Source organism: Trichechus manatus, unplaced genomic scaffold (assembly GCF_000243295.1).
Source record: "Trichechus manatus latirostris isolate Lorelei unplaced genomic scaffold, TriManLat1.0 scaffold00041, whole genome shotgun sequence".
In the NCBI taxonomy this organism is placed as follows: domain Eukaryota; kingdom Metazoa; phylum Chordata; class Mammalia; order Sirenia; family Trichechidae; genus Trichechus; species Trichechus manatus.
Genome location: NW_004443977.1, coordinates 17,034,713 through 17,059,839, shown reverse-complemented (window position 1 = coordinate 17,059,839; position 25,127 = coordinate 17,034,713). Strand labels below are relative to the sequence as shown.

The 25,127-nt window shown below is 38.1% G+C and overlaps 1 protein-coding gene across 1 annotated transcript in view; it reads left to right on the top strand.

The window, feature by feature from the left end:
• The window catches only part of LOC101346824 (putative serine protease K12H4.7), a 76,253-nt gene that overhangs the window by 23,421 nt on the left and 27,705 nt on the right, over positions 1 to 25,127 (top strand). The window contains exon 5 of the mRNA XM_012555544.2: positions 15,210 to 15,324. Within this exon, the coding sequence (XP_012410998.2) occupies positions 15,210 to 15,324 (115 nt within the window). The remainder of the gene's footprint in view (positions 1 to 15,209; positions 15,325 to 25,127) is intronic.

The following is a 25,127-nucleotide window of genomic DNA, read 5'->3' as shown; positions in this document are numbered from 1 at the left end:
ACCAAGGTAGAATGTAGAGCATTGTCTTTATAAGTAGTGTCATGCCAATTGAGCTAGATGTTCCCCGAGACCATGGTCCCCAGAGCCCTCCGCCCAGCAACTCAGTCCCTCAGGGAGTTTGGATGTGTCTGTGGGGCTTCCCTATGTCTACATTTTTTAGTCCCTATTTTTGTTTTAATGTTGTCATCTTTTACATATTGACATCTGTTTCCTTATTTTCAGTGTTTTAGCCTTGATTTATTTTTGTGACTTCCCTATCTAGGTTGATACCTGGTTGTTCTGTCCTGTGTTCTAGCCTTGGGTTGTTATCTGATATTCTTGATTTTCTAACCGGAGGACTCCATTTAGTGTTTCATGTAATTTTGGTTTGGTTTTTGCAAAGTCCCTAAACTTCTGTTTATCTGGAAATGTCCTAATTTCGCCATCATATTTGAGAGAGTGTTTTGCTGGATATATAATTCTTGGCTGGCAGTTTTTTTTTCCTTCAAGGCTTTATATATGCCATCCCATTGCCTTCATGCCTACATGGTTTCTGCTGAGTAGTCTGAGCTTATTCTTATTGACTCTCCTGTGTAGATGACTTTTTGTTCATCCCTAGCCGCTCTTAAAATTCTCTCTTTATCTTTTGTTTGGCAAGTTTGATTGTAATATGTCCTGGCGACTTTCTTTTGGGATCTAGCTTATGTGGTGTTCGATGAGCATCTTGGATAGATATCTTGTTATCTTTCATGATATCAGGGAAGTTTTCTGCCAACAAATCTACAATTCTCTGTATTTTCTGTTATCTGCCCCTGCTTTGGTACTCCAATCACTTGTAGGTTATTCCTCTTGATAGAGTCCCACATAATTTTTAGATTTTCTTCATTTTTTTAATCCTTTTACCTCATTGTTCCTCAAATAAGTTGGTGTCAAGTGCTTTATCTTCAATCTCACTAATTCTGACTTCTATTGTCTCAATTCTGCTGCTATGACTTTCTATTGAGTTGTCTAATTCTGAAATTTTATTTTTAATCTTCTAGATTTCTGGTTACTGTCTCTCTATGGATTCTTGCAGCCTGTTGAAGTTGTCATTACACTTTTCTCCAATCTTCTTCATTTCCTCTATTACTTGGTCTGTGTTTCACCTAATCTTCTTACTTATCTCTTGAAGAGTTCTGTATATTAATCTTTTGTATTGTGCCTCTGGTCGTTCCAGGAATTTCTCTTCCTCTGGGAAATTTCTTCAGTCTTTGTTTTGGGAGCTTGCTGAAGCCATAATTGTCTCCCTCTTTATATGATTTGATATTGATTGTTGTCTCTGAGCCATCAATAAGTTATTATATTTATTTATTTTATGTTTGCTTACTGTGTCCTAACTTCTTGTTTTGTTTTGTTTTGATATGCCTAAATAGGCTGCTCATGTGAGCTAGCCTGATCTCCAGTGCCCCTGAAGCTCCAACGTCCTGCCTCCAGGTGGTTAGACCTGCCACTAAGTATTTGAGCCCAGGAGTCCACCCACTCCTCCTGTATAGATTCAGCTCAGGTGTCCAGGTAGTCGGTCACCAAGTATGTGGTGCAGGCTGTCACCTACAGTCCTAGACAAGCATGGGTGGTTGGTGTAAGCACAGCCATCCAGCTGCAGCAGGAGGTCACAAGCTGAGCAAGGCAGAGAGCCAACCACTGCCTCCAAGTGTCAGAGAGGAAAGCATGTCCCTGTTCCCTAGAACCCGTAGGTGGGTGGATTTTACAGCTGGACTATGAGCATCCAATGCTGTTGGCTGTAAGGACTGCAGGGCACCAATTATTCTTGGTCCTCTGTTGCAGGTGGCTAGATGGCGTGGGTGGGGGCACAAGTCCTCAGGTCACTGTTGTGGGTAGGTGAAGACCCTGCTTAATAGGCAGAGCAGTGTCAAATGTCATGAACCTGCCACTTCACAGCTAAAACAGTTGAAGTTAGACTTCAGGTATATACCCTGTTTTACTCTGGTGATAAGGGCCTATGCTGTTGAAATGGGACCACACAAGTCTCTGCAAAGGGAAAGGCACCAAAGTCTATGGACTCCTTATGCCTGTTCCTAGGCAAAGGAGCTGTGCCGACCGTCAGTTACTAACTCATAGGACCGGGCTGATTATTTTTTCCCGTTTGTTAATTTGGTCCCTCTCCAATGCCAGAAGAGTGGCTCAGGGTGTGTGACGGGTCGTACTTCTGGCACAGGGGACTTGTCAGTTGATGAAGTCATCCCAGACCAAGTGCAGAGCAGGGAGCATGGCAGGCGGGCAAAATGGGAGAGAGTTTTTTCCCAAAAGAGGGTGTTTTTGATCTGCATAGTAGCTCAGATGCAAGTACATGCCTTTCACTGATTGAGCACTGCTTCTCACTGCTTCTGGCTGGCCGAGTAGACTCTCTGCCACTGGGTCTCTCCTGATGTAGAAAACACCTCCTGAGTGCCGCTGCTTGCCTCACAGCACACCACGAGCTGATTTAGCCTGAAGGGCTCCAGCTCCCGCTGGGTCAGTTCTGGCAACTCCTCACTGCTTCCAAACTGTCTCTCCCTTCCCTGGCACTCAGTCTGATGCCTCAAGTTTGCTTTTGATGTTCAGGGCCCCTAGATTGTCGTATATAATCAAGTCACTTGTGTTTTCAGGCTTTGTTGTAACAAGGGCCATCAGAAGTGTCTGACTACTCCACCATCTTGGCCCCACCTCAAGACTTTTTTTTATATAGAATCCACCAATACCAAATTGCAGATTCTTCTCTTTTTCCTTCCTTCAGCCTTCTTTACTTCCTTCTTTATTCCTTCCCTCCTTTCTTCCACTTTTCCATCCATACTTCCATCTATCCATCAATCCACGCATTCATCTGTACATCCACCCCCTAACCACCAACCCATCTATCGGTCAATCCATCATATACACTATGATATAGCTTTGGGAATACAGTTGGGAGAAAACTGGACCTAGTTCCTGGCTCTCATGGAATTTCTTATCATGTGAAGGAGATGGGCATGAATCATATATCCACAATGAAAATTAAGATTACAATTGTAAACTAAGGTAAGTCTTCTAAAAAAAAGAATGAATAGGATTCTGTAAAATTTTAAAACAAAGGAAACTTAGTTTGAGGGCAGGGTAGTTAGACTTTTCCAAGGATGTGGTGTTTGACCCGCTCTTCGTTGAATGGCATCTAGATAAAGATGGAAACAGGCAGGCAGAGAACATTCCAGAGAGAGCAACAAGGACAATAGCTCTGTAATGAGAGGACATGAATGGAAGCCTGTGTTACGGGAGAGTAGAGAGCAATAAGGAGGACCTGTCAGATGAGACTGGAAGGCTATGCTGTACTGGACTCTGGAGAACCCACATAGGACATAATTCCGGAAGCTACTGGCTGATCTAAAGCTGATTACCATGGAGTCATAATTATATCTTCAATTTGTGAAGATAACTGGCAGTAGGGCAGAAATGAATTGGAAAGAAGAACAGTAACTTGACTTTCACAGAAATTATGGGCAGTTGGACTAGAGAGCTAGAGATAGTGGGAACAGAAGACAGATTTTAGAAAGATTTAAGAAATGTGATGAATTGGATATAAGGTGTGAGACAAAGGAAGGCATCAGAAATATCTCCTGGGTTTCTAGCTTACATAACGGAATAAATTTGTCAAAATTTTATCAAAGAGTGCAATTTAATTAAACTTAACCTTTAATACTCCAAAGAACTTCAAGGGATGCAAGTATGAGGAAGGCACTGCCTTGAGTGTAATAAATTCTATGAAATCCTATAAAAAAGCCAAAATTCAGAAGACTATAGTAAGTATTCCCTTTTCATGCACATATTTAGAAATTAATTAGCATTTATATTTAAATAATTATAAATCAAAATTGAGTAAAGTCAGATTTGATTAAGTCTTAGGATCTACGTATCTCTGTGAGACACTTACATTTGTTTGTAATCAGGTTTCTACCTTGGATAAGAAAGTGTTCCAAGCAGAAAGAGACAAAATACAAAAGCCTAAAGCAAATTTGCTTCATGTGATAGAGTGTTCAGTACCTTTAAAGTATGCTTTTGCTTAGATGTATAAAATTCCACATTCCCTTCTTGTGCTAATAGGACTGAATTCAGTTCTAATTATACACAGTAATTAAGATTCTGTCCAATTTTGACTTTACCTATCCCTGACAAGGGTCTCGTGAAATCATGGATTCTTTCTCAAGTGCACTAAGGTTGCAAATTTTGGTATTTCTCAAGATGCGTGGCAAAGCAACCTATTTTTTTCCACTGGAACTCAGCTGCCTTTATACACCTTTGATTGAGTCCCAGTGAGATCAATTTCTTGCTGCTTTAGTCGATGTCAGGACTGTGCCTCTGCCACTTACTGAAGAAAGTCGGCCTTTAGCAAATCTGCAATCTCATGTCCTTCCTATTACTGACCCACCTACCTACTGTTATTGTTGTTAGGTGCCTTCCTGTCATTTCCCACTCATAGTGACTCTGTGTACAACAATGAAACAATGTCAGATTTTGCACCATCCTAACAATCCTTGTTATGCATGAGACCATTGTTGCAGCCACTGTGTCAGTCCCTCTCATTGAAGGTCTTCTTCTTTTCCTGACCCTCTACTTTACCAAGCATGGTGTCCTTTTCCACTTACTAGTCCCTCCTGATAACATGTCCAAAATATGTGAGACAATGTCTTGCCATCCTTGCTTCTAGTGAGCATTGTGGTTGTACTTCTTCCAAGACAGATTTGTTCACTCGTCTGGAAGTCCATGGTATAGTCTATATTCTTTGCCAACACCATAATTCAAAAGCATCAATTCTTCTACAGTCTTCCTTATCCACTCTCCAGCTTTCACATACACATGGGGAGATTGTAAACACTATGGCTTGGTTCAGGCGCACCTCAGTCCTTAAAGTGATATCTTTGCTTTTCAACATTTTAAAGAGACCTTTTGTAGTAGATTTGCCCAGTGCAATGTGTCATTTGATTTCTTGATTGCTGGTTACATCAGGGTTGACTGTGGATCCAAGTAAGATGAAATCCTTTAAATGTTATTTTTTTCCTCCGTTTATCGTGAGAAAACTTTGGTCTAGTTGTGAGAATATTTGTTGTCTTTATGTTGAGGTGTAACCCATACTGAAGGTTGTTGTCCTTGATCTTCATCAGTAACTGCTTTGAGTCCTCTTCACTTTCAGCAAGCAAGGTTGTGTCATCTGCATATGGCAGGTTGTTAATGAGTCTTCCTCCAATCCTGATGCCTCCTTCTTCTTCTTATACTCTAGTGCCTCGGATTATTTGCTTAGCATACACATTGAATAAGTATGGTGAAAGGATACAACCCTGATGCACACTTTTCTTGACTTTAAAACACACAGCATCCACTTGTTGTGTTCAAATGACTAAATTCTGATCTAAGTGCAGGTTCCTCATGAACACAATTAAGTGTTTTGAAATTCCCATACTTTGCAATGTTATCCATAATTTGCTATGATCCACACAGTCCAATGCCTTCGCATGGTCAATCAAACGCAGGTAAACATCTTTCTGGTATTCTCAGCTTTCAACCATGATTCATCTGATATCAACAATGATGTCTCTTGTTCCATGTCCTTTCTGAATCTTGCTTGAATTTCTGGCAGTTCCCTCTTGATGTACTGTTGCAAATGCTTTTGAATGATCTTCTGCAAAATTTTACTTGTGTGTCATATTAATGATATTGTTCAATAATTTCCTGCATTTTGTTGGTTCACCTTTCTTTGAAATGGATATAAATATGGATCTCTTCAAGTTGGTTGGCCAGGTAGCTGCTTTCCAAATTTCTTGGCATAGATGAGTGAGTCCTTTCAGTGCTGCATCCATTTATTGATACATCTCTATTGACATTCAGTCAGTTCCTGGAGGCTTGTTGTTTGCCAATGCCTTCAGTGCAGCTTGGACCTCTTCCTTCAGTACTATCAGTTCTTGATCATATGCAACCTCTTGAAATGGTTGGATGTTGGCCAATTATTTTTAGTAGAGTGATTCTGTGTATTCCTTCCATCTTCTTTGATGCTTCCTGAGTCACTTACCATTTTTCCCGTAGAATCCTTCAGTATTGCCGCTCAAGGCTTGAATGCTTTCTTCAGTTCTTTCAGCTTGAGAAATGCCGAGTGTGTTCTTCCTTTCTGCTTTTCTGTCTCCAGGTATTTTCACATTTCATTATAATACTTTACTTGTCTCCCTGAACCACCCTTTGAAGTTTTCTGTTCACTTCTTTCACCTCATCAATCTTCCTTTAGATTTAGCTACTCCATGCTCAAGAGCAACTTTTAGAGTCTCTTGTGACATCCATTTTGTTCTTTTCTTTTTTTCCTGTCTTTTTCATGATCTCTTGCTTTCTTCATATATGATGTCCTTGATGTCCTTCCACAACTCCTCTGGTCTTCAGTCATTAGCGTTCAACGCGTCAAATCTATTCGAGATTTGTTGCTAAATTCAGATTGGATATACTCAATGTTATACTTCAGCTCTAAGGACTTGTTCTAATTTTCTTCATCTTGAACCTGAACTTGCATATGAGCAATTGATGGTCTGTTCAACAGTTAGCCCCTGGCCTTGTTCTGACTGGTGATATTGAGATTCTCCATCCTCTGTTTCCACAGATCTAGTCAATTTGATTTCTGTTTATTCCATTCAGTGAGATCCATGTGTATAGTCTCCGTTTAATTGGAGAAAAAATGTATTTGCAATGAAGAAGTCATTGGTCTTGCAAAATTCTGTCATGTGATCTCTGTCATTGCTATTACCAAGACCATATTTTCCAACTACTGATCCTTCTTTGTTTCCAACTTTCGCATTCCAATCACGAGTAGATTTCAATGCATCTTTGATCAATTTCAGACTGCAGAAGCTAGTAAAAGTCTTCAATTTCTTTATCTTTGGCCTTAGAGGTTGGTGCTTAATTTGAATAGTCGTATTAACTGATCTTCCTCGTAGCCATCTGGATATTATCACTAACAGAGTTGTACTTCAGTATAGTTCCTGAAATGTTGTTTTTTGTGACGAACATGAAGCCACCATTCGCTTTAGTTTGTCATTCCTGGCATAGTGTACCATGTGACTATCTGATTCAAAATGGCCAGTATCAGACCATTTCAACTCACTAACGGCTAGGATATTGATGTTTACATGTTCTATTTCATTTTTGTTGGCTTCCAATTTTCCTAGATTCATACTTTATACATTCCACGTTACGATCATTAATGGATGTTTGTAGCTGTTTTTCTCATTTTGAATTGTCTCACATCAGTAAATGATGGTCCTGAAAACTTGATTCCGTCCATGTCTTTAAGGTTGACTCTACTTTGAGGAGGCAGCTCTTCCCTGGTTGTCTTTTGAGTGCCTTCCAACCTGAGGAGCTAATCTTCTGCCACTATATCAGACAATGCTCCACTACTATTCAGGAGGTTTTCACTGGCCATTTTTTTTTTCTTCCAGAAGTAGACTACCAGGTTTCTTCCTAGTCTGTCGTAGTCTGGAAGTTCTGCTGAAACATGTCCACTACGGTTGACCCTGCTGGCATTTGAAATACTGTTGGCAAAGCTTCCAGTATCACAACAACACGTAAGCCACTGCAGTACAACAAAATGTGAGATACGTGGTGGACATACTACTGCTCAGCAATATGGAATCCCCAAAGCTGCCCGTACAAAATGAAAGACTGGCCTTTTTCTTATCCAAGGCCTCTGGTATTAGAGCTACTGTGTAATTAGTGTAATAAGTTACCTTAGTTCATTTTGGTCTCAGTTTCCTCATCTAAAAAATGAATGGGTGTTATCTAAAGTAGCTTCCAAAAATTCTGGAATTCTATTTGTGCTTTTCATCTACCAGTTAACTACACTGAACTCTGTCTTTAGAAAAACGATACCCTGAGTTATTTAAAATTAAAAAAAAAAAGTTAGGATCTAAAAGTTATGTTAAAATAGTTTTCCTAAACTCATAGAATAGTTAGAGTACTGTGAATTGTAGATTTAGTGTAACCCACAAAGACCAAAGACATGTGGTTATTTTAATGTCCAGATTACTAATAGATGCCTTCGAGTCCTGCACCACCCTCCTATTGTTGCTAGGTATGAGCCTTGTTGCAGCTCCTGTGTCAATCCATCTAGTTGAGGGCCTTTTTTTTTTTTTTTTTTTTTTTTTTGCTGACGCTCTACTTTAATAAGCATAATGTTCTTCTCCAAGGATTGGTCCCTCTTGATAACATGCTCAAAGTAAGTGAAACAAAGACTCACCATCCTCTCTCCTAAGGAGCATTCCGGATATACTTCTCTCCCTAGACCTACTGAATCAGAATCTTCAAGGGAACAGAATTGGAAATCTGTATTTTTCTTTTGGTTAAATATGCAAAAATTATTTGTTATTAGATTGTCTATATTTGTATTGCAAGTTGATATAAAGCTTGAAATTTTCAGCAGAACTTAAAACTCTACACTGTATCTTATTTCTGTCTCTGAGTTTATTCACATGTTACTCCCCATTTTGAAATCTTCTCTACCTTCATCCTACCCAAATACTATCCATCAGTCAAAACATTGATCAAGTCCTACTTCCTGACTAAAGTAGTAACTGACAACTGTGTCCAACACTGTGCTGAGCACATTACTTCAGGCCATTCTCAGGATAATCCTCTGAGAGAGTTACTCTTCTCATCCCCATTATAAGTCAAGGAGATGGGGCTGGGGGAAGTGAGGTTCTTGTTGTTGTTAGCTACCATTAGTAGGCTCCCAAGTCATGGCAGCCCTATCCATGCACAATGTATTGAAATGCTGCTGTCTCCTGTACCATTCCTATGATCCTTATACAATTGAACCACTGTGATGCACAGGATTTTCATGGGCTGATTGTTTGAACTAGGTCTCCAGACCTTTCTTCCTAGTCCATGTTACTCTGAAAGTTCCACTAACACCTGTCCAACATCATAGCAACATGCAAGACTCCTCTGAAGAAGGGTGGTGTCTGTGCAAGAGATGTATTGTCTGGGAATTGAACCCAGGTATTCTTCATGCAAGGTGAGAATGCTACCACTGAACCAGTGATGTTTCTCAAGGAGTGAAGTAGCTAGCCTAAACATCACTCTTCAAGTAAGTGATAGATATGAAGTCTGAACACACTCTATCTCACCAGGACCCGTGTCATACTCTACACGGATCACCACATGATGTCACCTTCCTTGCTCACTGCACTGTCCAGCTCCAAGCATCTCTATCGTCTCTCAATCCACAAGAACCTGCAGTGTGAGACCCACAAAAGAAAAAAAAAAAAGAAAGAAAAAAGCCATCCAATGAATTGTGACTAATAACAACCCTATAGGACAGAGTAGAACTTCCCCATAGGGTTCCGAGGAGCAACTGGTGGATTTTAACTACCCACCTTTTGGTTAGCAGTGGAATGCCTAACCACTGTGCAAACAAGGTTTCATGACCCCCCTCAAGGAGCACTTATTTATATTCTTTCCCATCCAGATCTTAAACCTGGCAAAGGCAGAGACCATTTTCTATAGGTCCTCACTATGCTCAACCACTATTTGTCGATTGATTAGACATGGAGCAAACATGTGAATTGTGAAAACGTTCAAGATAATTTTGGTGACTAACTACAGAATATCTAGCAAAAAAAGTAAATATAAAATTCAGCTTCATCCGTTGTTCCAGGATAACATTTCTTTTTTTTACATGAATTTAGGCGTGGGGAGTTAATAGAATGTGGGAAATCTCATCTGAAAGAGACACATTTTCCAAGGTCCATATTCAGGATCTAGAGATTTTGGTTCATGCCTCTGAGACCCCTCTGTATTCTGTAAGATTATGCCAACAATGAGATTATGGCCTCATAAAATCTTTTTTGGACCCAATCAATTCCATGTAGCTGAATACTAAAAGCTCCCTTGTGGAGGATAGATATACCCTGAAGTGGCATTCTCCTAATCTTTTAACAGAGAGTTGGGTTGATGGATTTGCTCATGCGGTCATAATTTTGAGTTAAGCCATTTTATAAAATGGATGAATGCACATTTCTTTTTTATTAGAAAATGATATTTTTTCATTTATCAGTACCTACCAAAGCAATTTTTAAAAAATATTATTTGCAAAGCTCACTCAAAGAACACATTTTATCACCATTGTTACTATTGTTGTTAGGTACTGTGGATTCTGACTCATAGCAACCCTATAAGACAGGGAAGAAATGCTCCATAAGGTTTTTTAGGCCATCATCTTTACAGGAGCAGATATCCGGGACTTTCTTCTTGGAGCCACTGGGTGAGTTCAAACTGCCAGCCTGTCCTTCAGCAGCCAAGCAATTAATCATTATGTTACCAATGCCTCTTAGCACCACTGTTATGTTGTTGAGTAGATTCTTACTCATAGAGACCTTGTAGAACAGAGTAGATTTGCCCCATAGGGTATCTTAGGCTGTACTCACCAATTCTTTTTCTCAGCAGAGGAACACTGACCTTTCGTTTAGCAGTCGAGTGCTTACGTATTGTGCCACCAGTGCTCTTTTTATCACCATTAAGTTTATAATGAGTCTATAACTCTAAAGACAATTTTGAAAAATCAGTTTCCAATAATACTTCATGTATGCCCAAGGCAGCAAGTCTCAGATGAGGGGATCATACCCCCTACAACACAGGCACTTCTTTGAAGGACACCATGCCCACTTGGTATGTTTATTTTGAAATATGACACATTATTTTATGGTTATACCACATGTCTTTATTTTAATTTCACATGATTTCTCAATCCACATACATTTCTAAGAATAGTTTTGGGATTGCAGCTTGATTTTTTAAAATTTGCTTTAGGTAAAACTTTACAGCTCAAGTTAATTTCTCATACAAAAAGTTTTACACATACTGTTACGTGAAATTAGTTGCAATCCCTATAATGTGACAGCAGGTTTCCCCTTTCCATCCTGAGTTTCTTGTGTCCGTTCAACCGGTTCCTGTCCCTTCCTGCCTCTAGATAGGAGCTGCCCCATTTGGACTCATGTGTCTGCTTGAACTAAGAAGCAATTTTAAAAGCACGGCACTATGCCAATATTCTTTGTTCTTCAATGCTAAACATGACTTCAGTTTCTACTTTTCTTTAAATATCAAGTTTTCTAGATAGTTCATAATCCTACAAGTGGAGAATAATCAACACAAAGGCCCTAGTGAAATATGAACATGGAGAAGTAGCACTTTATAAGTGTCTGAATGATATTTTAACATGTCAGAATTAAAATTTGACAAGGTAGACTGAAGACACTTCTCTAGAATTTAATGAGTGGAAGGTTCTAAGAGATCATATAACTATAACTCTGTCATTTTATAGATTTAAAAATAGATACCTAAACACTTCCGTGACTTCTCTAAGATCACATAGTACTTTGCAGTCTCCAGAACTTCTCACACCTGAAACTTTCAGTGGAATAGTCCTCCCATCTAAACTGTCCCCATGCTGTCACTTCTCCCAGAATATACCCATCACTGGAACATGTTTGCCATTGTATGTTCATGAAAATTTCTACATTTACTTTAGCCATCTCCTTATACAAGATTCCTAGTTGTTTATAGAAATTAATGTATCTCACAGATCTCTTTAATCTATAGGATCATTCATTTATTTTTAGTGTATATCCTTGACATTCCATTTCCAGTATTACTTATTCTAATAGACAAGTCAAAGTTACTTTTTATACAACGTATGGAGAAGGACTTTGTACCAGTGCTGTGTATGCATAAAAGCATTTTGTTTTTTGGTGTTTAACCTAGATGAACTCTTTTACCCCCTTTGTATTTAAAATCAAGTGTCACTTCCTTCAGAACCTCTTCCCTGATCTCTCAGACCAGGTGAGATGTACTTGTTGGTAAAGCTTTCCATTGAAAAACCTCAGCTCCTCCCTTATAACTCTCACCGCACTTGTAGTTATTTGTTAATGCCAGTCATCTTCCGTACACTCTGTGCTCCTTGAGGGCAGGGACTCTGTCTTAGACACAAATATATTTCTTGCACACAGTATGCACATGGAAGACACATCTTTTGGCCTGGACTTTCTGTTCCAAGCAAAAAAAATACAACTCAAACCATCTTATGCAAGAAAAATAAATCAGTGACTCATGTAACTGAAAAGTCCAGAGATAGTGATGTGTGGTTTCATCACAGTTGGCCCCTGGATTGAAACTCTGTCCTTAGGATGATTTCTTCATTTGTTGCTTCTACTTTTAGATATGTTGTGCTCAAGTGATGGCCAAGAGGGTAGTGATTGCTCCAGGCTTATCTGATACTTGATAACTCCAGTCTTAGACAGAGAATCTTTCAGAAAATATTCCAACCATCGGTTCAGATCACATGCTAACTCCTAAGTCCACCTCCATAGCTTAGGAGTGTGGTGTGCTGACTGCCTTAGTTGGCAGGAGACCTTCCAGAAACTTAGAGGTGAGGTCAGCCCCTCCTGACCCCCATGGGTTGAGAGTAGATTGAGAGTGTTTTTCAAAGGGAGAAAAGTGGTTTTCTTGCCTGAACCAGGGAATGGATGCTGGGCAAGCAGAAATACCTGATAATAATCAGAATATTAATTGGTAATATTTATTGAGTACTTTATGTGGATTTAATTAATTTAATATGTCCACTAAAATGCTCAATTAGTAATGAGGAAATGAAAGAATGAATGAATACAAAGTTTCATGTTTAGGTCATTGGACATTGTATGTTATAATGACATATGGGTAATATTATGACTATCATTGTTATGGTTTACTGCTAGGAACTTTATAATATAGATCCTCATTCAGTTATAAGTTGTTAATGGATTTTTCTCATTATTTATTAAAAAGCAATATAAAGAGACAACATACTTGTAGTAGTCTCTCGTCCCTTATGTATTTGCAAACTTAATACATGGTTTTTTTTGTCTTGCAATTTACATCTCATTTCTGGCTTTTGTCTTTCTGATTTTACCACTATTAGCTGCTATCTCTCTCTGCTCTCTTGGGTAAGCTAAATTTCATCTTGTAATTTTAATATGTATTTTGGGTGTTTGCATAGCCAACTCAGCTTCTACTAAGACCTTCTACATTTATTTCTCTTTCTACTCCCTTCCCGCCGCCCATCTTTGGAGTCTTTCTATTGATCCTTTGGGTATTATCCAGGCTTACTAGATTACTCATCTGTTTAAAGTTGTATTCAAAGAGGTTTGACTATTCTACTCAACCTATTAATCTTGGCTTTCATTTTCTTACCAATTTTTCCTATTTTCATTTTCAATTTTTCCATATTTTTCTTAAGTATTCTAAATTCCATACTAAGATCTTACTCTTTTTCCTCTGAGTTTAACCTCTTACAAGGAAATTGAGTTATTCAAAAATTCTTAAATAATGTTGCTGAAATCATGAAATTACATAAACTTATGTGTGAATGTGTATAGATTTATTTTCCATGGGAAATGGTAATATTTCTCATCAGAGTGTATGTTTATGGCCTATGAACGTTTCAGAGCTGGGCTCTCCTCATTGTAATACTCACTGATATTTTCTAAACTGTTGTGAACTGTGACTGTTCAAACAGAGGGTGACGATTAGGTTTTTTTTTTTTTTTTTTTTTTTTTGCTATTGTTGTATCTTGACTGTTGGCCCAGTCTTTTATGTACACTGGGGAGGGTTTCAGAAGAAGGAAGCCCACACTGTTGACAAACTAATCTTCTGTCCCAGGTCAGTGTCCCCCAAAAGGAAGACTTCTCAGCAAGAGTCTTTGAGAACTTCCTGCTTCTTGGGGAGGTATCTTCTCAGAATGTATCATTTCCCTTCATCCCATGCTGTATCTGCAAAAGCAGCATCCACTTCTTTCCAGGTTTCCCCTATTTGGGAAAAAATTGTTGTTGTGAGGTGTTAAATCATTTTCTGACACGTAGTAACCCTGTAGGACAGAGGAGAACTTACCCATAAGATTTTCTAGGCTGTATTCTTTACAAGAGGAAGTTACCAGTGCTACTGGTGCTCTTGAACCACAGACCTTTCAATTAGCAGCTGAGTGCTTAACCAGGGCTTCTTTTGTGAGATTAGTGACACATTGTGGATATTGTCTTCCTCTTTCTCTTTGCTCATGCAGAACTATAAGTGTCTCTGTAATTCTTAGATTTAAATATAGTTGTAATGAATCTGGATGTACAGAATCCACATCAAGCAGTGACTTCCTCCTGTTCTTGCTTCTTTGGGTCCTAAATTTCTTTGACATAAATGATGTCATTGTGCTGTGATTCATCCTCTGTCCACAGGTGTCATTTTCAGTCCTCACTGCATGTTGACTACTTTTCTGACACTGAGCTCTTTCTTCTTCCTTCATAATTTACCCACACTGCTAGGCATCCTGTCCCTGACCATCACTAACAGAACAGATAGGCTCTGAGATTTGCTTCCTTTCCCAAGACTGGAGTTAGGGGAAGAATTCCTGCAGAACTCAGTGCCATGCTAAGGACTATGTGGAGAGGCCAAGGTTAAAACACAACAGACTACTTGTAAACGGTGAGTTCTTTGGATTAGAGATGATATGAACATCAGTGCTATGAAGCCAGTTGGTCTGAGGCAGGCAAGGAAGATGTCAAAGGACTAAGACTAGGATATAAAGGGCTAGCAGGATTGAGATGTATGACTTGGTTAGGCTGAAATAAAATATCAGAGGAAAAATGGATAATCCCTGTGATTCTTCCCTATAATCTAAGCTTCCCTGTGCAACTTTATTTCATGGTCAGTGACCTGTTGATATATACTGTGTGTGTGTGTGGTGCTATAGAAATTGTATCAATACATGTATATTGTTGGCCAGTATGATTGGGAAGAACATCAAACATTATTTTTATCTGTACTGATTGTATGTTATAGGAAGATATTTCATAAAAAAATGAGTCTTCTGAAAACTTAATTTTTCAAGATGACCATTGTTCAGATTGGCGACAGGATTTTTGTGGTCTGATGGGTTGATTTAAATGAAATCATTTTGATAAGAGTAGTGTTACACAAATGCTGAATGGAATTACCTTCAGAGGTATATTTTGAAAACTTAAAAGTAGTGACCATGAATTGTGTCTCCTTCCACAGTACAAACGTTCTGAATAAATCTAGTATTCATTCATTTTGGACTGTTTTCTACATTTAGGTTTTGGAATTCAAGTGAAATGGAACTTCACTTGTGTTTTCCTCTTTTCTTTCTGCAGGTTATGTGAGCCTCTTACAATTAACTCAGAAATGGACCAGCTTTTTATACTAGAAAAAATAATGATTCTTCCTGCGGCAGTTGTTCAGTCTAATACGAGAAGCAAAACTGTTGAGGTAAGACAATGAAGAAAAAATGGGGGAAGTATATGGAGAAAGAAAAGCTGAAGTAGGCATTCACAAGGTGTCTAGGTGTCATCAATTAGTTGTAGGGAAAGATACACATACTGTGGGTATTTGTTTAAAAAGTGAAATAATGCATACGAGCTTCCAGTCTCAGTACCAAACTAGATGATGAAACATAGCTGTTACCAAATTATCTAAAAATTTCACAACTTCCTCTTCTTAATCATCTTTTATTCTAAATATACTTAGAACCTCTTTCAAAATAATAGAGTAAATGAATTCACTGTAGGTCAGAATTCAACTATTTCATTATAATCTTATATTTCACAAATTTTAGAGAGCTGTCCCATTAACTATGAATTCTCCAAACCTGATCTATTTCATAATAATAATGATAAGAAAATAGAAAAGAGTTGAATTATGTATTGTGGAACGAAGAGTTAGTCATGGTGAATTTTAATGATTTGAATAAGTCATATGCAGGAAATTTAAAGACAATTTTAATATAAAGATGATAAGATTTTTAGGTCATTTGATACACCAGCTCATAAAATAAGAGGTTTTGAAATGGAAAACTTGTGAATTTTTATACATCTAAAAAAATAACATTTTGGGACATTAAAGAAATAAAGTTTTTTTGGAACATGTCAGAAATTAAGAGATATGTCTTTCAAACTGCTCTAACTAACCAAGTCAACCTCACCCCAGAGGTTACCCTGTTCAATTCCAGGCTGGTAAACTGCAAAAGAGAGTAAGGACAGACGTCTGATAGAACAAGGGAACGGAAGTGTTCTGCAACCTGCATTGGCATTTTTTTAAACTTTGTATTTTGAACTAATTATGGACTAACAAGCAGTTATATAAAGTATACTAAGAAGCCTCATGTTCCTTTCATCCAGCTTCATCCTATATTAGTATCTTATATAACTACAGAACATTATCAAAACCAACTGACATTGGTGCAATATACTTAACTAGACTACAGATCTTACTTGGATCTCAACAGTTTTTACACGCAGTCTTTTGTTTGTTTTGGGTGGAGGGAAGATGGGGCTTGAAAATTAAGAGTTGAGGATATTTCACATATGTTCCCAAGGTCATAATGGTCAATGTCTCTTATATTTTCAATTATTTCGTCCTTCTGTCTCTCCTTCCTTCTTACACTCTGTTTCTCTCTTTCTCTCTTTCTTCCATCCTCTCACACTGAGCACCAATTCAGTGCCAGGCACTGTGCTATGTGCTGGGGAAAGATTGGTAAGCACAGTTTGGACCATACCCTCCTTCATTTTCATCTCTCCCCTCTTATTATTATTTTATTGTGCTTTAGGTCAAAGTTTACAGCTTAAGTTAGTTTCTCATAAAAAAAATTTATATACACATTGTTATGTGACCCTAGTTGCTATCCCTGTAATGTAACCTTACATGCCTCCTTTTCACCTCAGATTTCCTGCGTCCATTCAGCCAGCTCCTATCTCTTTCTGCCTTCGCTTCTCGCCTCCAGACAGGAGCTGCCCATTTAGTCTCCTGTATCTACTTAAACGAAGAAGCACACTCTTCACGAGTATCATTTTATGTATCATAGTCCAGTCTATTCTTTGTCTGAAGAGTTGGCTTCAGTAATGGTTTTAGTTCTGGGTTAACAGAGAGTCTGGGGTCCATGAGGTCTCAGTCAGGCCATTAAGTCTGGTCTTTTTACTAGAATTTGAGTTCTGAAGCCCAGTTTTCTCTTGCTTTGTAAGGGACTCTCTGTTGTGTTCCCTGACAGGGCTGTCATTGGTGGTAGCTGGGCATCATCTAGTTCCTCTGGTCTCAGGCTGGTGGAGTCTCTGGTTTACATGGCCCCTTTTGTCTGTTGGGCTAATATTTTCCTCTTGTCTTTGATGTTCTTCATTCCCCTTTGCTCCAGGTGGGTTGCGACCAGTTGATGCATCTTAGATGGTCCATCTCTAGCTTATAAGACCCCACATGCCACTCACCAAAGTGGGATGTGGAACATTTTCTCAATAAACTTTGTTGTGTCAGTTGACCTAGAGGTCACTGAAACCATGGTCCCCAGACCCCTGCCTCTGCTACCTTGTCCCTCGAAATATTTAGTTGTGTTCCGTAAACTTCTTAGCTTGTGGTTTAGTCCAGCTGTGCTGACTTCCCCTGTATTGTGTGTTGTCCTTCCCTTCATCTAAGATAATTCTTGTCTACTATATAGTTAGTGAATTCCCTTACCCTCCCTCCTTAACTTCATAACCATCAAAGAATATTCTGTTTAAACCTATTCTTGAGTTCTTATAATAATGGTCTCATACAATATTTGTCCTTTTGTGACTTACTAATTTCAGTCAGCGTAATTCCTTCCAGATTCATCCATGTTATGAGATGTTTCACAGATTCATCACTGTTCTTTATCATTACGTAGTATTCCATTGTTTGAATATACCATAATTTGTTTATCCATTCATCCGTTGATGGGCACCTAGGTTGTTTCCATCTTTTTGCTATTGTGAACAGTGCTGCAATGAACATGGGTGTGCATATATCTATCCGTGTGATGTCTCTTAATTCTCTAGGATATATTCCAAGGAATGGGATTGCTGGATCATATGGTACTTCTATTTCTAGCATTAAGGAAGTGCCAAATCAATTTCTAAAGTGGTTTTATCATTTTACTTTCCAACCAGCAGTGTATAAGTGTTCCAGTCTCTCCACACCCTCTCCAATATTTATCATTTTGTGGTTTTTGGATTAATGTTAGCCTTCTTCAGGTGAGATGGTATATTATTGTAGTTTAGATTTAGATTTTTTTCTAATGACTAATGATTGTGAGCATTTCCTAATGTATCTGTTAGCCACCTAAATGCCTTCTTTGGTGAAGTAACTATTCAAATCCTTTGCCATTTTTTAATTGTTATTTGTTTTTTTGTGTTGAGGTTTTGCAGTATTTTGTAGATTTAAAGATTACACACTGATTGGATTTGTCGTAGCCAAAATTTTTTTCTCAGTCTGAAGGTTGTCTTTTGACTCTTTTGGTGAAGTATTTTGATGAGCATAACTGTTTGATTTTTAGGAGCTCCCAGTTATCTAGTTTCTCTTCTGGTGTTTGTGCATTGTTAGTTATGTTTTGTATTCTGTGTATTAGGGCTCCTAGCGTTGTCTCTATGTTTTCTTTCATGATCTTTATTGTTTTTGATTTTATATTAGGTTTCGATCCATTTTGATTTATTTTTTGTGCATGGTGTGAGGTATGGGTCTTGTTTCAGTTTTTTGCAGATGGATATCCAGTTATGCCAGCACCATTTGTTAAAGAGACTGTCTTTTCCACAATTAATGGACTTTGGGCCTTTGTCAAATATCGACTTCTCATAGGTGGATGAATTTATATCTGGATTCTCAATTCCGTTCCATTGGTCTATGTATCTGTTTTTGTACCAGTACCAGGCTGTTTTGACTATCGTGGTGGTATAATAAGTTCTAAAATCAGGTACTGTGAGGCCTCCCACTTTGTTCTTCTTCTTGAGTAATGCTTTACTTATCCGGGGCGTCTTCCCTTTTCATATGAAGTTGGTGATTTGTTTCTCCATCTCATTAAAAAATGCTGTTGGAATCTGGATGGAGATTGAATTGTATCTGTAGATCACTTTGGGTAGAATTGACATTTTCACAATGTTGAGTCTACCTATCCATGAGCAAGGTATGTTTTTCCACTTATGCAAGTCTCTTGGTTTCTTGCAGTAGTGGCTGGTAGTTTTCTTTGTATAGGTCCTTTACATCTCTGGTTAGATTTATTTGTAAGTATTTTATCTTCTTGGGGGCTATTGTAAATGGTATTGATTTGGTGATTTCCTCTTCCAAGTTCTCTTTGTTGGTATACAGAAATCCATCTGATTTTTGTATGTTTCTCTTGTATCCTGATACTTTGCTGAAATCTTCTATTAGTTCCAGTAGTTTTCTTGCAGATTCTTTGGGGTTTTCTGTGGATAAGATCATATCATCTGCAAATAGACATACTTTGAGTTCTTTCCTACCAATTTGGATGCCCTTTATTTCTTTTTCTAGCCTATTTGCTCTGGCTAGCACCTCCAGAACAATGATAAATAATAGTGGTGATAAAGGGCATGCTTGTTAGGTTCCTGTTCTCAACAGGAATGCTTTCAGACTCTCTCCTTTTAGGACAATGTTGCTGTTGGCTTTGTATAAATGCACTTTAGTATGCTGAGGAATTTTCCTTCTATTCCTATTTTGCTGAGAGTTTTTATCATGAATGGGTGTTGAACTTTGTCAAATACCTTTTCTGCATCACTTGGTAAGATCATGTGTTTCTTGTCTTTTGTTTTATTTAGGTGATGGATTACATTGATTGTTTTTCTAATGTTGAACCATCCCTGCATACCTGGTATGAATCCCATTTAGTCATGGTGAATTATTTTTTTGACATGTTGTTGAATTCTATTGGCTAGATATTTGTTGAGGATTTTTGCATCTACATCCATGAGGGATATTGATCTGTAATTTTTTTTTTGTGGTGTCTTTACCTGATTTTGGTATCAGGGATATGCTGGTTTCATAGAAAGAATTTGCGAGTATTCCATCATTTTCTATGCTCTGAAATACCTTTAGTAGTAGTGGTGTTAACTCTTCTCTGGAAGTTTGGTAGAATTCTCCAATGAAACCATCAAGGCCATGGCTTTTTTTTTTTTTTTTTTTCGGGAAGGGGAGTTTTTGAATTACCTTTTCAATGTATTCTTTTGTTATAGCTTTATTTTGCTGTTCTACCACTGTTTATGTTACTTTAGGTAGGTAATGAGTTTCTAGAAATTTGTCCATTTCCTCTAGATTTTCAAATTTGTTGGAGTACAATTTTTCATAATATTCTGTTATGATTCTCTTAATTTCAGTTGGGTCTGTTGTGATATGGTCCATCTCATTTCTTATTTGAGTTACTTGCTTTCCATTCCTTTTTTTTTTTTTTTTTTTGCCAGTTTGGAGAATGGTTTATAGATTTTATTGATCTTTTCAAAGAACTTGCTTTTGATCTTGTTAACTCCTTTGTTTCTCTATACTCTAGCTCATTTAATTCTGCTCTAATTTTTATTTTTTCCTTTTTTCTGGTGCCCAAGAGCTTCTTTTGCTGCTCTCTTTCTACTTATTTGAGTTGTAGGGTTAATGTTTCGATTTTGGCCCTTTCTTCTTTTTGGATGTGTGCATTTATTGCTATAAATTGACCTCTGAGCACTGCTTTTGCTGTATTCCAAAGGTTTGGTAGGATGTGTTTTAATTCTCATTTGATTCTGTGAATTTCTTTATTCTGTCCTGAATTTCTTCAGTAACCCAGTAGTTTTTGAGCAAGGTGTTGTTCAGTGTCCATGTGTTTGAGTTTTTTTCCTTGATTTTTCTGCTATTCACTTATACTTTCATTGCTTTATTGCCAGAAAAGATGCTTTGTAATATTTCAATGCTTTGGATTCTGTTAAGGCTTGCTTTATGGCTTAATATGTGGTCTATTCAGGAGAACGTTCCATGTACATTGGAAAAGAAAGTATACTTGGCTGCTGTTGGGTGGAGTGTTCTGTATATGTCTGTGAGATCAAGTTGGCTGATTGTGGCTTTTAGATCTTCTGTGTCTTTATTAAGCTTCTTTCTGGATGTTCTGTCCTTCACCGAAAGTGGTGTGTTGAAGTCTCCTATTATTATTGTGGAGCTCTGTGTGTCTGTTTTCAATGCTGTTGGAGTTTATTTTATGTATTTTGAATGTGTAAATATTTATTATGGTTATGTCCTCCCGGTGTATTGACCCTTTAATCATTATATAGTGTCCTTCCTTATCCTTTGTGGTGGATTTTACTTAAAAGTCTACTTTGTCAAAAATTAATATTACCACTCCTGCTATTATTTTGACTGTCATTTGCTTGATACATTTTATCCATCCCTTAAGTTTTAGTTTCTTTGTGTCTTTAAGTCTAAGGTGTTTTTCTTGTTGGCAGCATATAGATGGATCATTTTTTTTTATCCAATCTGCCACTCTCTCTTTCTTGGTTCATTTAGTCCATTTACATTCAGTGTAATTATTGGTAGGTATGAGTTTAGTGCTGTCATTTTGATGTCTTTTTTTGTGTGTTATTGACAGTTTCTTTGTTCCACTTAATTTTCTGTGCCAAATAATTTTTCCTATGTATTTTCTTTTCATCTTTTCCACTGTTGTTGATTTTGTATTTGCTGAGTCTTTATTTTTTTCATGTTTTTTATTTTGATGTGTAGGTTTGTTAGTTTCCTTTGTACTTACCTTAATATTTAACCATATTTTTATATGTTTGAGCCAATCTTTTATTTCTCTATATTGCCTTGACTTCCTCTCCATGTGAAAGATCTATGACTGCATTATTTAATCCCTCTGTTTTCTTGTAATGTTGTCATCTTTTACATATTGACATCTCTATTTCCCTATTTTCAGGGTTTAACTTTTATTTATTTTTGTTACTTCCTTATCTGAGTTGATATCTTGTTGTTCTGTCCTGTGTTCTTGTCTTGGATTGTTATCTGATGTTATTGATTTTCTAACCGGAAGACTCCCATTTGTATTTCTTGTAATTTTAGTTTGGTTTTTACAAATTCCCGAAACTTCTGTTTGTCTGGAAATGCGCTTATTTCGCCATCATATTTGAGATATAGTTTTGCTGATATATAATTCTTGGCTGGCAAAAGTTTTTCTTCAAGGCTTTATATATATCATCCCATTGTATTCTTGCCTGCATAGTTTCTTGTGAGTAGTCTGAGCTTAGTCTTATTGACTCTTACTTGTAGATGACTATTTGTTTATTCCTAGCTGCTCTTAAAATTCTCTCTTTTAGTTTTGGCAAGTTTGATTAGAATATGTCTTGCTGCTTTTCATTTGGTATCTACCTTGTGTAAGGGTCAATGAGTATCTTGGATAGATATCTTCTCATCTTTCAGGGTGTAAGGCATGTTTTCTGTCAACAAATCTTCAGCAATTCTCTCTGTATTTTCTGTTATCCTTGCCTGTTCTGGTACTCTGATCACTCACAGTTCATTCCTCTTTATAGAATCCCACATAATTCTTAGGTTTTCTTCATTTTTTAAAATTATTTTGTATGATTTTTCCTCAAATAAGCTGGTGTCAAGTGCTTTATCTTCAATCTCACTAATTCTGACTTCCATTGCCTCAGTTCTGCTCCTATGACTATCTATTGAGTTGTCTAATTCTGAAATTTTAATCATCAGAATTTCTGTTTGCTGTCTCTCTGTGGATTCTTGCAGCCTATTAAATTTGTCATTATTCTCTTGTTTAACCTTCTTAAATTCCTCTATTGCTTTGTGTGTATGTTCCTTGGCTAGTTCTGTGTTTTGCCTGATCTCCTTCCTCATATCTGAAAGAGTTCTGTATATTAATCTTTTGAATTCTACCTCCAGTAATTCCAATAAGTTCTTTTCCTCCAGAAGGTTTCTTGATTGTTTGTTTTGGTAGCTTGCTGAAGGCATCATGGTCTTCCTCTTTATGCGATTTGATATTGACTATTGTCTCTGAGTGATCAATAAGTTATTATATTTATTTATTTTATGTTTGCTTACTGGGTCCTAGGTTGTTTTGTTTTGTTTTGATATGACCAAATAAGCTGGTCCTGTGAGCTAGTTTGTTTATTGATGTCTTTGAAGCTCTCACAACCTGTCTCCAGGTGGCTAGAGCTGTTACTAGGTATGTGAGCCCAGGAGACCCTTTACTTTTCTTGTATGGATTCAGCTCAGGTGTCCAGGTCATTGGTCACCAAATTTGTGGTGCAGGCTCTCACCTATAGTTCTAAAAGGGCAGGAGTCATTGCAGTAGGAAAGGTATCTGGCTGTAGTAGTGAGTCATGTACTGATCAAGGCAAGGGGCCTACTGCTGCCCCTGAGATTCTGGGCAGAAAGCATGTCCCTGGTCCCTAGAGGGCATAGGTAGGTGGATTTTGCAGCCGGACTATGGGAACACAATTCTGTTGGCTGCATGGCCTGGAAGTCACCACTTATTCTTGAATCCATGTCAATGGTGGCTTGATGGGGTGGGTGGAGCCAGCAGTCCCCAGGCCCCTGATGTGGGTAGATGGGGGCCCTGCTTTATGGGCAAGGCAGTGTCAAATGTCAGGAATCTGCCACTCCTCCTTATAACTGATACAGATTATTTAGGCTTCAGGTATAGACCCTGTTGTAATGTGCTATTGAAGAGGGACACTGTTGAAATGGGCCCACTCAGGTCTATGCAGGGGTGCAATGCATTCAAAGTCCATAGACTCCTTATGCTTATGCCTTGGCAAAGGGGTTATGCCTGCCCTGAGTTCCTGGCTTAGGGGAGCTGGCAGATTATTTTTCCCTGTTTGTTAATTTGTTCTCTCTTCAAAGCAAGGAGAATGGCTCAGGGTGCAAGACAGGTCCTACTTCTGGCCCAGGGGGCACAGCAATCACTGTAGCCAGATTGGAACCTGTAGCAGAGTGGGGACGGGGCAGGTAAATGGGAGAGAGTTACTTCCCAAAAGGAGGGGTTTATTTTTTGATTCACATGGTAGGTTAGACACTTATATTTATCTTTTGCTGACTGAGCACATTTCTCACTGTTTCTGGAGGTTTGAGCAGACTTTATGCTGCATGGTCTCTCCTGATGTGGAAAATGCATCCTGAGAGCCATTGATCATCTCATCCCTCACACGCCAGCTGATCCAGCCTGCAGGGTGCCAGGGCTGGCCAGGTCAAGTCTCGCAACTCCTTGCTGCTACTGAACCATCTCTCCCTCCCTCCATCAATCAGTCCAATTCCTCAACTTTGCCTTTGATGTTCAGGGCTCCTAGATTTTCATATATAATTGATATGCTTGTTTCTTCGGATCTTTGTTGTAAGAGGGACCACAGGAGGTGTCTGACTTCTCCGTCATCTTGACCCTGCCTCCTCTCCCCTAATCTAATTCAGATCCTTATTAGGCCTTCTGACCGATCTTTCAGCCTTCTGTCACCCATAAACCCACTCCTTAGTATACAAAGGTCTAGATTAATCTTGCTAAAGCACAGTTCTTATCTCATTGCTTACCTTGCTAAAGAATCGTTAGAAAACTCTTCTTCATCAACAGAATGAACAACTACAACATGTGTTCTGTCTGCCTTTACAAGAAGTCATCCTTCCAATGTTCATGATTTACCTTTTAGCTGAATTCTACGGTTTGTTGCTCTTGTACTCACCTGCACATTTCCCTTCAAATTCTAGCTTTCTGGAATGTCCCCAGGCTTTTTCCTATCAAAATACATTAAGTGCATATCAAAAGCCACATTTCCTATTAAATTTCTCCTGATTGCTCCAAGCAGATGCATCTTCTCCGTTCTTTAACTACTACTCCCCATCCCAGTATTTTATTTGTTGTCTTATTTTATGTATATTTTTTCTTGAACTCATTTTATGCCTTAAGGGTACATTAATTTTAATAGATCATAACCTCCCTTAGAAAAGATATTCTGCCGAGCTCCCATTAATTTTTTCTTTATTATCTGGAGCTTGGTTTAGCTGAAGATAGATCTCCTCGCCTCGCCCTATGTTTCTGCCACTTGTTATCTATGGGACTGACAACAGGATACCCCATGAATTAGGTATTACTAGCTACAAGACTCATGGGGATAATACATCTACATCATGGGGCATTGTAGTAGTTGCTTTTTTTAAAATTTTTTTATTGTACTTCAGGTGAAGGTTTACAGAACAAATAGTTTCTCATTAAACAGTGGTACACATATTGTTTTATGACATTGGTTAACAACCCCACGACATGTCAACCC